The 13144-nt window shown below is 51.1% G+C and overlaps 1 protein-coding gene and 1 pseudogene across 3 annotated transcripts in view; one reads left to right on the top strand and one right to left on the bottom strand.

The window, feature by feature from the left end:
* Positions 1-13144, bottom strand: part of LOC140403966 (DNA polymerase delta catalytic subunit-like) — a 306416-nt gene that overhangs the window by 245469 nt on the left and 47803 nt on the right. The window contains exon 11 of one of the 3 annotated variants that reach the window (XM_072492265.1): positions 6889-10392. The exons of the other annotated variants lie outside the window; for them this stretch is intronic. Within the exon in view, the coding sequence (XP_072348366.1) occupies positions 10246-10392 (147 nt within the window). The 3' untranslated portion in view covers positions 6889-10245. Of the gene's footprint in view, positions 1-6888; positions 10393-13144 lie in introns of those variants that run through there. 3 annotated transcript variants of the gene reach the window in all.
* On the top strand, positions 4509-4709 carry LOC140404160 (U2 spliceosomal RNA; annotated as a pseudogene).

The following is a 13144-nucleotide window of genomic DNA, read 5'->3' as shown; positions in this document are numbered from 1 at the left end:
CCAGTAATCCCACATCCAGACGCCACAGCGGGCGTTGGTCCCTCTCCTCTCCCAGCTCCACCTAGTGCGGGGCATGGTCTGAGATGGCTATGGCCGAGTACTCCGTTCCCTCCACTTTCGGGATCAGCGCCCTGCTCAAAACAAAAAAATCTATCCGAGAGTAGGCTTTGTGTACGTGGGAAAAAAAAGAAAATTCCCTGGCTAGGGGCCTAGCAAATCTCCAAGGATCTACTCCCCCCCGCCCCCCCATCTGGTCCATAAACCCCCTAAGCACCTTGGCCGCAGCTGGCCTCTTCCCCGTCCTAGATCTGGAACGATCTAATGCTGGGTCCAACACCGTGTTGAAATCCCTCCCCATTATCAAGCTTCCTACCTCCAGGTCCGGAATGCGCCCCAACATACGATTCATAAATCCAGCATCGTCCCAGTTCGGGGCGTATACGTTTACCAATACCACCCACGCCCCCTGCAGCCTACCGCTCACCACGTATCGACCTCCATTGTCCACTACTATATTCTTGGCCTCAAACAACACCCGCTTCCCCACCAGTATTGCCACCCCTCTATTCTTCGCATCCAGCTCCGAATGGAATACCTGTCCTATCCATCCCTTTCTTAACCTGACCTGCTCTGCCACCTTCAAATGTGTCTCCTGAAGCATGACTACGTCTGCCTTCAGTCCCTTTAAGTGCGCGAACACTCAGGCCCTCTTAACCGGACCATTCAGGCCCCTCACATTCCACGTTATCAGCCGGATTGGGGGGCTTCCCACCCCCCCACCCCTGCCGACTAGCCATCTCCTTTTCTAGGCCAGTCCCGTGCCCGCGCCTCCCGCACCCTCCAGTCCCCCAGGGGGGGACCCCCGCCCCACCCACCTCTTCTGTTTCCAGTTCCCCCTCGGCCAATGCAGCAGCAACCCTATTTCCCCCCCCCCTCTCCCCGCTAGATCCATATCAAGCTCTTTTGCTCCCCCCTAACACTCCCGTAAGTCAGCTGACTCCTGTTGACCCCCCCCGTGTGGAAATCCCCCCCTCCTCCTCCCCCCCCCCCCCCACCCCCAGCCATCAGTGTGCACTCCTCCACCCCCCCCCCCCCCCCCTCCGTCCTTCCCTAGCGCGGGAAAAAGCCTGCGCTTTCCTGAACCAGCCCTGCCCCCTCTGGCGCAGCTCCTGTTGCGGCCTTATCCCAATTCCCCCATCCCTGGGCCTCCCCTCCCTCCAGCACCGGCGCCCACATTCTCCCACAGTCTCCCCATCAGAACTCTTCCCCCATCCCCATCCATCGCCCAACCCGTGGAACATTCCCTACACATAGTCAAAACCCTGTATACAACCGACATCCCCCCCACAACCACAGATCCAGTTTGAGTCCAACTTTTCAGTTTGTATAAACGTCCAAGCCTCTTCAGGCGTTTCAAAGTAGTGGTGTTGATCCTGAAATGTGACCCACAATCGCGCTGGCTGCAGCATTCCGAATCTCACCCCCTTCCTATGCAGCACCGCCTCGGCCTGATTAAAACCAGCTCTCTTCTTTGCCACCTCCGTACTCCAGTCCTGATAGATTCGGATCACCGTATTTTCCCACCTGCTGCTCCGCTCTTTCTTGGCCCATCTCAAGACACACTCTCTGTCCACGAAACGATGAAACCTCACCACTACCGCCCTTGGCGGCTCTTGGCCTTGGGTCTCCTCGTCAGGACCCGATGAGCCCCATCTAGCTCCAGAGGACTCGGTGAGGCCTCCGCACACATCAGCGAGTTGAGCATCGTGCTCACATATGCCCCGGCATCGGCCCCCTCCACCCCTTCAGGGAGACCCAGAATCCGAAGATTCTTCCTCCTCGACCTGCTCTCCAGGTCCTCGAATCTTTCCGCCCACCTCTTGTGCAGCGCCTCGTGCGCCTCCACCTTCACCGCCAGGCCCAAGATCTCGTCCTCGTTCTCTGCGGCTTTTTCCCGCACCTCCCGAATCTCTACCCCGTGGGCCTTCTGTGTCTCCTTTAGCCCCTCAATCGCCGTCAGCAGTGGCGCCAGCACCTCTTTCTTAAGCTCCTCCACACAGCGCCTGAGAAACTCCTGCTGCTCTGGCCCCCATGCTGCTCGATCTCCGCCCTCCGCCATCTTGTTTTTTCTCCCTCGCTTCTTTCGCTGCTCCAAAACCGCTTTTTTGACCGCTCCACTTCTGGGCCACTCCATATACTATGGAAGGGGGACCTTGTTCTCACCTTCCCACACGGGAAGTCGTCGGAAAATTGCCGTTGGGGCTCCTCTGGAGAGCCCAAAAGTCCGTTCCAGCAGGAGCCGCCGAAATGTGCGGCTTAGCTCCGCATAGCCGCAACCGGAAGTCATGAGCGGTAAATTCTATGTATAGTGGGTAATGCCGGTTTTATTTCCCAAGAAATTGTAAGTTACCAGGGGCGAGATTCTCTGACCCCCCCGCCGGGTCGGAGAATCGCCGGGGGCTAGCGTGAATCCCGCCCCTGCCGGTTGCCAAGTCTCCGGCACCGGAGATTCGGCGGGGGCAGAATCGCGCCGCGCCGGTTGGCGGGCCCTCCCGCGCGATTCTCCGGCCCGGAGAAGTCCCGCTGCTAAAATGCCTGTCCCACCGGCGTAGATTAGACCACCTACCTTACCGGCGGGACAAGGAGGCGCGGGCGGGCTCCGGGGTCCTGGGGAGGGCGCGGGGCGATCTGGCCCCGGGGGGGGGTGCCCCCACGGTGGCCTGGCCCGCGATCGGGGCCCACCGATCCGTGGGCGGGCCTGTGCCGCGGGGGCACTCTTTCCCTTCCGCCTCCGCCACGGTCTCCACCATGGCGGAGGCAGAAGAGACTCCCTCCACTGCGCATGCGCGGGAATGCCGTCAGCGGCCGCTGACGCTCCCGCGCATGCACTGCCCGGAGATGTCATTTCCACGCCCGCTGGCCGGGCACCAAAGGCCTTTTCCGCCAGCTGGAGGGGAGGAAATTCATCCGGCGCCGACCTAGCCCCTTAAAGCTGGGGCTCGGCCCCCAAAGATGCGGAGCATTCCTCACCTTTGGGGCGGCGCGATGCCCGTTTTTCGATGCCACAATCGGCGCTGAACCCTCACCGATTCTGGGTCCGCAAAAAACGGCTGGAGAATGGTCAAGTCCCTGGCCACGTATGCGCACGTTGATGATCTGCACATGTCGCGCCATACAACACGGACCCGACCCGCCAGCCGTGACCCCATAGGCCACCCCCCACCAGCCCTCGCGGAAGCCCCCCACCGGCCAGCAGCACAGTTCCCGGCCGAGCTGGACACAGTCCGCAGCCGCCACGCCGGGTTCCCGACCGCTCAGACCACACGTCAACCCCGCGGTCGGGAACCCGGCCAATCAGGGGCGGAGCATCGGGGGAGGGACTGCCGATGACGCGCCAATGCCGTTGCAACGGCGTGCGGCACGTGACGCGATTATGCCACTTCCGAGGGGACCCTGATCTGCGTGTCGGAGTTGATTCTCCGCCTGATCGCCGATTACGATATCGGCATCGGGCAACGGAGAATCCCGCCCATTATATTTCTAATTTCCCAGGCTCTCGTTTTTCTCTCCACAGCTGCTCCCTGCTGAGTATTTCTGGAGGATTTTTTTAAAACCTTCTGTTGCTGTTTTAACCTAAGACCTTCAGCATCTGCCGTCTTGTTTTTCAGACAGTTTAACCGATAAGCATTTCAAGCTTCCTAGACTGACTCTTCTAGGAATTAACAACGCATTCCAAGGACAAATCTGCATAAGACAAGTGATAATTAAACCGTCGGGCAGCCTCGGGACCGTCACTGGTTGAATGATCTGATCGGCAACTCAGTCAACATTAAGCCTCGAGAAGGAATATGAAAAGCTGTACTAGTTTACATGGATTTATTCATTCACTGCGGGCTGCTCCTGACGGCCTCGGGCCTCCAGGGAATTTCCTTAGGGCTCCTCCAGTTCCAAGTGCATGTGTAAAGGAGGTTGCGGGGGAAGGAAAGGCAGAGCAGAGAATGCCTCTGAGGAAATACCAGAGTAAAGCCGAGGAGGAGCAAGTCACGTCTGATGGAAACAACAGAACAACACACTGCAGTCCCAGCGGCAACGGATTCAGATTAATATTTTAATTGCCAAAAAAACAATGGCTAACCCAGAAGTCTTTCCCAAACAGTTACTGATCCTGTATGCGAGCTCTTCAAATGAAAACATTCAACTCCCCAAATGCATCGGGCTGAATTTTATTAGCATCATTGAGCTGTGTCAGATTAGTACAGGGCATCGCTCAGCAATTAACTAGCAGAATGATGCCAATCCCCTCCGTGGTGAACATCACCCTTAAGCCTTTTAACATGTGCGCGGTGTGTGATGTACAACTCAAACTGTCAGCACTCACTGTCTAGACTCACACATGAAGAATGGCTGCTTGCAGAAGCCAGAGCCGCAGAACCTGCACTCCCACTGTACTACCATTTTGCCCGGGTGCGACAGAACTCAAAGGCAATCATTATAATTTGGCTGTAGCTATCGCTTCTCGGCCTTTTGGCTATGATCAAGTGTAGTATCTGCTCTGCCTTTTGGCTCAGATCTGGTATGTCTCTCTTGTGGGGATCATGAATTGGATTCAATTTGGGATTGTTTTTTGGAGCAGGCAAGGAGCTGGATTAGGGGTTCGCCCCGGTCCACACTTTGAGCCCTGGCTTCGTAACTCAGGAAAAGTAATAAAAAAATAAATAAATAAAATAATTTGGCTGTAGAAACTGGAGATCTTCAAACTTGGAAAATTGGATGGGGCGTGAAAGATCCCTTATCATCCCATTTTACACCATCGCTAAAATTACCTCCCAAGTGTTCTTGAGGGAGACAGAAAGGAAAAATATGGCTGGCTTCGGAGCTGTGTTGGCAGAGGCCCTTTGGCAGAGCTCTCAGCTCCCCGCAGACCTGAAAATAAAACCCAAATTCAAGGAAAGGAACTGCACTCAGGCAGGGAACAGTGTGACGGTATTGCTTATGCAGTCCAGCTGGGGTCACAAGATGGATGACCACTTGGATCAGGTGACCAATAGCACCCATGGTCCGATACCCAGCGAGATTCATCATCACCCTCAGGTGAGGTGGCGAGAGAACGGGGGAGGGCTGGAGACCAAGTAGCCATTCATGGTCAGGACACGCAAGTTATACCATGTCTTTGCTTTCGTCCCACCCTTTCTCCTGTCCACTCGCTCTTTCCCTCATGCACAGGGTAGAGATGAAGCCTTTTACCTTTCTGTAATAGGTTCTGGATGGTGTAGTGGGTTCAACTTTGGCCCTTGACCTTTGGATTAAAAGGGGGCACAAGTTCAAGGTGAGGACAGGGAAAGGTTCAGTGGAAATGTGCGGAGCAAGTTTTCTTTTTTACACAGAGGGTGATGGTGGCCTGGAATGCACGGCCAAGTGAGGTGGTTGAGGCAGATACGTTAGCGACCTTTAAGACATATCTGAAGGGCGGCACATGGCACAGTGGTTAGCATTGCTGCCCACGGCGCTGAGGACCCGTGTTCGAATCCTGGCCCTGGGTCACTGTCCGTGTGGAGTTTGCACATTCTCCCTGTGTCTGCGTGGGTTTCACCCCCACAACCCAAAGATGTGCTGGGTAGGTGAATTGGCCACGCTAAATTGCCTTTTAATTGGAAAAAAATAATAATTGGGTACTCTAAATTTATTTTTAAAAACTTATCTGGATAGGCACATGAACAGATGGAGTATAGATACAGGCGGTTGGTCTAGATAGGACACGTGATCGGCGCAGGCTGGGAGGGCCGAAGGGCCTGTTTCCGTGCTGTATTGTTCTTTGTTAAAAGATACCTCTGCTGAATGGAATGCATTCTCTTTGGGGGCTGTATGACTCTCAAGGGAAATTCACTTATGCAGTCTCAAGCCACCGCAGGACAAATCTAGCATGTTATTTCGGAGAGTCAGTGTGATGTGGTACCCACTATGTGCAAACTGACACGTGAATGCCCAGCGCCGACACTGGGGCTTTCAAAATGGAAAGTGCTTCACTTCCGCCGACGCTAACATCCCTGAACTTCTAAAACCTTGCTGTGCGACATCACCCGTTTTCTGAATCACAATTGCGAGATAGGGAGTGTCAACCCCCATCAATATTGGCGCAACATCCAACAATGTGCTTCTCTCCAGCGCACAGACAGGTAAGAAATTAAATTTAGCCCGATTTCCCCCCCCACCTCCACCGCCCCACCTGCTCAAATCCTAAACACATGGAGCAGGCCCATGGGGAAAGCTTAAAGATACAGCAAATGAGGAAATACAATTTCTGCTTGAAACTTATATCAGTCCATAGCTTTACTTTAAAAAAAAAATTTAGAGTACCCAATTCATTTTTTCCAATTAAGGGGCAATTTAGCGTGGCCAATCCACCCACCCTGCACACCTTTGGGTTGTGGGGGCGAAACCCACGCAGACACGGGGAGAATGTGCAAACTCCACACTGACAGTGATTTCGGGCTGGGTTCGAACCTGGGACCTCGGCACCGTGCGACTGCAGTGCTAACCACTGCGCCGCTGTGCTGCCCTCATCCATGGCCTTTCTAAGCGGAGCAGAAATTAAGGGCGAGGAGTTTCAACCGTTAGCCCGGGTGCAGTCAATCGGCAGGACTGTGCGAATAGGAAGCAAGTTTTTTGGTCGATACAGCAGCAATGAGGCACGTTTCCTTATTACACAGAACTACGCAAAGAAAATAAGGAGGAAAAATCTCCATGGAAAAACCCTCAACAGAACAAACATTCAAACAGTAATTTTGTACATTCGAGGTGTGTGTGTGTGTGTGTGTGCTGTGAGAATTCCATTCAAGATCAACAGAAAGGTACCTGGAACTTCAGGGGAGTAAATAAAAAAAGCTAAAGTTAAAACTCACGATGCTTTTATTCATTCTAAAGTGCTTCCCCAAATCATAAATTGAAAAAAAAACATTCAGCCTTCAATTTCCTTTTCATTCTTGGGGCATAGGCCCTATTTACAATTACAACATAGACAAACATCTGGGAGCAGGTTAGCCTGCCTGCTCTCGCAGATCCGCCCGTGCCCAATCCCGCTCTCTCTCTCCCCCCCCCCCTAACCAAAACAGGAAGGAAAGGAGAATACAATTAATGAGGGAAAAGTCTAAAATACGAATACTCCGGCATGGAAGTGAATTGGACCCCCAACCTCTTTATGATAAATCCGTAAGCAATTGAGCCATGAAAATGGTTTCACTATCGTCGAGTTAGTCTGGCCAGTGACTGTGCAGGTGGACATGGTCATTGACGCAATCTGGGAATCAGAGGGGGTTTGAGTCAAGGGTGGAGGGCACAGTGGCCTCAGGTTTGGCTCCCAGTCCGTGCTGAGTTGCCCCATCTCGAGCTGGGGTCACTACCATTGGGTCGCAGACTCTTGGGCGAGACAGCCCAGGAACAAATCTCCGGTTAGGGGTGGGAAGTGGTGTCACCTTCGAACAAGAGCGCGATTCGAGCTTGAGCGCTTATACCCTTGAGGAACAGACAATCACCGTTAGGGATCATCCTCTGTTAGGGTTGCTTAGGAGGGATACCGGAAGGTGCCCATCCCCATCCCTGAAATCTCCACTGCCAGAAACCTTAAGTGCCTTCAAGAGGAGAGAAATTAGGAGGAGCGTGGGACGAGAGAAGGCCATTCAGTTCCCGGTCACTATCTGAATACCTTTTTTTGAGTTAACACACCCAGAGGAGTGAAACCCCAGGAAATATACAAGGAACAAAGCAAGGGAGGCATTTAATATGTCCTCTTGCTGTGCAAATATTGAGAGGGGGGAGGCGCAAATCAATGATTCATACAAGACAGTGCTGAATATACTGACAGCAGTCATTTGTGTGAAAGATACGCTCTTTTCAAATCACTTTGTTTGCAAAATGTTTTTGAGCATAGGGAGAGGGCAGTGGAGTGATACCCAACATTGCCCAGCGATCGGTAATGGTGCAGCAATATGCTGCCCGTTTCCCTGCTCCCCAAAGCGGAATACAAAGGGAGAACTGCCTTCATACGCTTCAGAACAAGAACACGCATCTGAAGCAGTCCACCGATAACCAGATGTCTAAATCAGATTAATTTTGGCTTAGGTGTTCATACCCATGTCTTTGCATATATTCCCACTTACCTCAATTTTCCCTTTTTAATATAAAAAAAATTGTCTTTGTTCACTTTTCTCCTCCTGGCTGCATTTTCTCTCTCTTTTTCCCACTCGTGTGAACGTCCTAAAGTTGGATAGAATCATAGAATTTACAGTGCAGAAGGAGGCCATTCGGCCCATCGAGTCTGCACTGGCCGTTGTAAAGAGCACCCTACTTAAACCCTATCCCAGTAACCCCGCCTAACCTTTTTTGGGGGGGACAATTTAGCATGGCCAATCCACCGAACGTGCACATCTTTTGGGACTTGTGGGAGTAAACCGGAGTACCCGGAGGAAACCCACACAGAACATAGAACATACAGTGCAGAAGGAGGCCATTCGGCCTATCGAGTCTGCACCGACCCACTTAAGTCCTCACTTCCACCCTACCCCCGTAACCCAATAGCCCCTCCTAACCTATTTTTTTGGCCACTAAGGGCAATTTATCATGGCCAGTCCACCTAACCTGCACATCTTTGGACTGTGGGAGGAAACCGGAGCACCAGGAGGAAACCCACGGAGACACGGGGATAACGTGCAGACGCCACACAGACAGTGCCCCAAGCTGGGAATCGAACCTGGGACCCTGGAGCTGTGAAGCAACAGTGCTAACCACTGTGCTACCATGTCAAAGTCAGATAGGTACTGAGGAAAGTATTCGATGTTCGTAATTAAGAGATGAAATTAGACAGCGAGATCGGACACACATACACACACACACACAAAGGAAGTGAAAAGCAGACAGACAGACGCACAGAGAACTCAACACATACATACTAGATCGGGTCAATCCAGTGATAAATGAGGCCCAGAGATAACGAGACATACAAACGGGTAGATTGAGAGATACAGGACAGACATCGACAGAACGCCTTTGAGAGACATAGAGACTCGTGCGTTCGTTACAGGAAGGAAAATAACCAAGGCTTCAACCTAGACCAGCGGCAATGCTCAACGGTAGTCTCCTCCCTTCCCCCCCCCAAGACTGGTTGGCAGAATGCAACCAGTTTCGCACCTCACACAGTCACCACCTGTTCCTTTAGGAGTGGAAATCTGCCATCCTTAGGCGGTCTGGCCTACATGAGACGCTCCCGTCCCAAACAGCCAGATGGTTGGCTCTTAACTCCAAAAGACCACTCAGTTGTAGTGAAGAAGGCTGCCTCCCCAAGGGCAATTGAGGATGGGCAATAAATGCGCAAACGACGGCCACATCTTGAGAAGTCCAAAATATCACGGGCATCCGAACATAATGAGCAGGGGTTTGGGGGGGGGGGAGACTTTGTGCAATTCACATCAGCAGGTTCCCTGATTGAGATAATCCTTTGGGAGAAAAAAACTAAATGGATGCCCCAGTCACACAGCCAACAGTGAATCGCAAGGTCATTATCACTCCGCAACAGGATGTAGTGCTTATGCTTGTCATAAAATTAAACGGGCTTCTTCTCTGCCATACGGTTGCCCATTCGGCAGCAAGATCCAACTCCCTGCGTTTTGAAACACGACTAAAACTCTCGTGGGAACGTAGCGGCGCAGGCGTACAGTCTCCGCGGCAGCCCGCCTCCCAGCGCCAGACTGAACTTCATCTCTTTTTTGAAAACGTGATCTTTGAGGGGGGGGGGGGGAAAAAAAAATCAGCGAACTCATATATTAGTGGACAACAGCAACAACTAAAAAATCCCGCGGGGGGGGGGGGAAAACAGTTAAAATCTTTTTCTGGGGGAGTCAGTAAACGATGCATGTTAAACAATGAACAAAGGAGAGAGTGAGACGTGGTAACAATACCACCAAGTCAAGAACCCAGAAGACATATGACTCTCATTGGAGCTCAATTCAGTAAGTGCACTAACAGATGTCTCCTCAAGATCCGGACATCCAAGTCCTATATCCATGTAAAGTTTGATATCGTCTCTTTTCTTTTTTAAATCTTCCCTCATCCACACGTTGGTCAGCACTTCTTGGATCTTTTTGTCCTTTGGGTTATAGTTGTTTTTTTTTTTTAAAAACAGGCAGATTTTTTTCCCCCCGCCCCATCCGTTTCTCAGTTTAAAAAAAAAGTCTACTCCGCCCCGCTCTGCTCCGCTCACTCGTGAACGTCCCAAATTTCAGAGAGCAGGGGCGGCAGCTTCTTGTCCTGAAGCCTGAGGGCAAAGACCTGCTCCGAGTGGACACTGCTCAGGGTCCGAAGGCTGACCAGCTTCATCAACATGCGAGGGAACATCAGGTGGTCCTGTAAGAAAGAAAGGAACGTCACTCACCAAATTGTCCAGCGCAGAGAGGCGCCCATTTGGCCCACTGCATCTGTGCTAGCTCTGTGAAATCCAATTAGTCCTCCTTCTCCTGCCCGTTCCCTGCAGCCCCGCTAATGTTTCTTTTTGCGTCACCATATCCAATTCCCTTTCCAAAGTTACTATTGAACCTGCTTCCACCTCACTCTCAGGCACTGCATTCAGGATTGTAACGTGTCTGCGTGGGTTTCCTCCGGGTGCTCCGGTTTCCTCCCACAATCCAAAGATGTGCAGGTTAGGTGGATTGGCCATGCTAAATTGCTGTTAGTGTCCAAAAAGGTTAGGTGGGGTTACTGGGATAGGCTGGAGGCATGGGCTTAAGTAGGGCGCTCTTTCCGAGGGCCGGTACAGACTCGATGGGCCGAATGGCCTTCTTCTGCTCTGTAAATTCTGTAAAACTGTGCAAAAACAAATCCTCATCTCCTCTCTAGTTCTTCCATCAGTATCAGTTGACATAAATCGACGACGTCTGGAGACCATCCTGCCAGTGGTAAACATTCAAGCATCTAATCCATTATGTGGGCATTTGACAGTTTTTAAAATCTTACTGGACAGAAGGAGGCCCACTTGGCCCATCATGTCTGTGCTGGGTCTCCCCTCTTGCACTTGCCCCACAGCCCTGCACTTGTTTTGCTTTTCAATAATGTAGCCAGTTCCGTTTGTAAAGCTATTATTGAATCTGCTTGCACCATTTCAGGCAGCACATTTCAGATCATGAGAGCTCGTTCAGCAAATACATTTCTCATCATACCCCCTGAGGTTTTTTGCCAATTATCCTCAATCTGCGTCCCCCTGCTCGTGGAAACAGTCCCTCTCTGTCTCCACCAACAAAGGCCCTCATAATTTTAAACGCATTCAGTACATATAATTTAAAATGAAAATTTATCAACAAAGGTTTTGCATTTTCTTTTATAATTTCCCCGCTCCAATTTTGTTTTGCCAACAATCGTGTGAAGCTTAAAAAAAAAAATTAAGCGGCAATTCAGCGTGGCCAATCCGCCTACCCTGCACATCTTTGGGTTTGTGGGGGGTGAGACCCACACAGACACGGGGAGAATGTGCAAACTCCACACGGACAGTGAGCCGGGGCCGGGATCGAACCCGGGGTCCTCGGTGCCGTGGAGGCAGCAGTGCTAACCGCTGCGCCACCGTGCCGCCCCTCGTGTGAATCAAGTTGAGGAAATTTTTGCGTGGGAAATGAGACGCTTTCCTATTCCAAGCACCATCGAGAATCGAGCGCCCTTAGGATTGGTACAAGTATAGTAACAACGCTGACTCCAGTAGGTAGTAATGGCGCCACCGAGGCAGAACGTCGTGAGTTCAAGCTCAGCTCCAAAGGCTGGAGAACAAAGAGCCAGGCTGCCATGTCCAAGGCAGTAATGGTGGCGGGAGGGATGCACCGCGAGAGTCGTCTCACCTTTCAGGTGAAACATTAACACCGAGGCTCGCCAAACAATTGTGTGGCACCTTTTCGAAGAAGAGAGCGAAAAAGTTCTCCCTGTGATGCCCTGGCCAATATATATCCCTCAACCAACACCTAAAAACCGAGACCGTCTGGTCATTACAGCGTTGCTGTTTGTGGGACCTTGCTGTGCACAAATCTAGCACTGAAGGAGGCCATTCGGCCCGTCGAGTCTGTGGCTGACCAATAATGAGTTATTCAGACTAATCCCACTTTCCTGCTCTTGCTACATCGAGCCCTGTGGATTATTGAATTGCAATTGCACATCCATTTTTTTAAAAAGTAAAATGCGCTGAGGATTTCTGAATCTACCATCTGCGATGTTCTCCGTCTCGTAAATTAGGATGCCTTAAGAACGTAGTGTTTTTTTTAAATTTAGATTACCCAATTATTTTTTCCAATTAGGGGGCAATTTAGCGTGGCCAATCCACCTACTCTGCACATTTTTGGGTTGTGGGGGCGAAACCCACACAGACACGGGGAGAATGTGCAAACTCCACACAGACAGTGACCCAGAGCCGGGATCGAACCTGGGACCTCAGCGCCATGAGGCAGCTGTGCTAACCACTAGGTCACCGTGCTGCCCGGAGAACGTAGTGTTGAACAAAGAACATCAAACTAAGTAAATGAACATAGCTGATGTATTTACACTACTTAAATAACATTCGTATAAGTTTTTAGAATAATAATAATCTTTATTGTCACAAGTAGGCTTACATTAACACTGCAATGAAGTTACTGTGAAAAGCTCCTAGTCGTCACATTCCAGTGCCTTTTCGGCTACACGGAGGGAGAATTCAGAATGTCCAAACTACCTAACAGCACGTCTTTTGGGACAGGGAGACAGATACAGGGAGAACGTGCAGACTCCGCACAGAGTGACCCAAGGTGGGAATCGAACCTGGGACCCTGGAGCTGTGAAGCAACAGTGCTAACCACTGTGCTACCATGAAAACTATACGATATCTCTAACTACAGAACTCTACGCTATGCAACTAATCTCTCTCACGCCTAAACACCTTCTCCCAGAATCCCAAGAGTCACATGATATTTATATTACTGCTCCTTATCTCCATCTGGTGTTGAGAAGTATTAACATCAAATTGTTAACCCTTCGTATTCCTTACAATATACCTATTGTTACAGCATCCTCTCAGCAACATCTCCTTCGTTACCAACAGTGATAACACTTCAAAATCCCTTCCTGGGCTGTAAAGCATTTTTGGGGTGCC

This window comes from Scyliorhinus torazame, chromosome 29, assembly GCF_047496885.1.
Source record: "Scyliorhinus torazame isolate Kashiwa2021f chromosome 29, sScyTor2.1, whole genome shotgun sequence".
Classification (NCBI taxonomy): Eukaryota; Metazoa; Chordata; class Chondrichthyes; order Carcharhiniformes; family Scyliorhinidae; genus Scyliorhinus; species Scyliorhinus torazame.
This window is presented reverse-complemented; position numbering and strand designations above follow the sequence as displayed.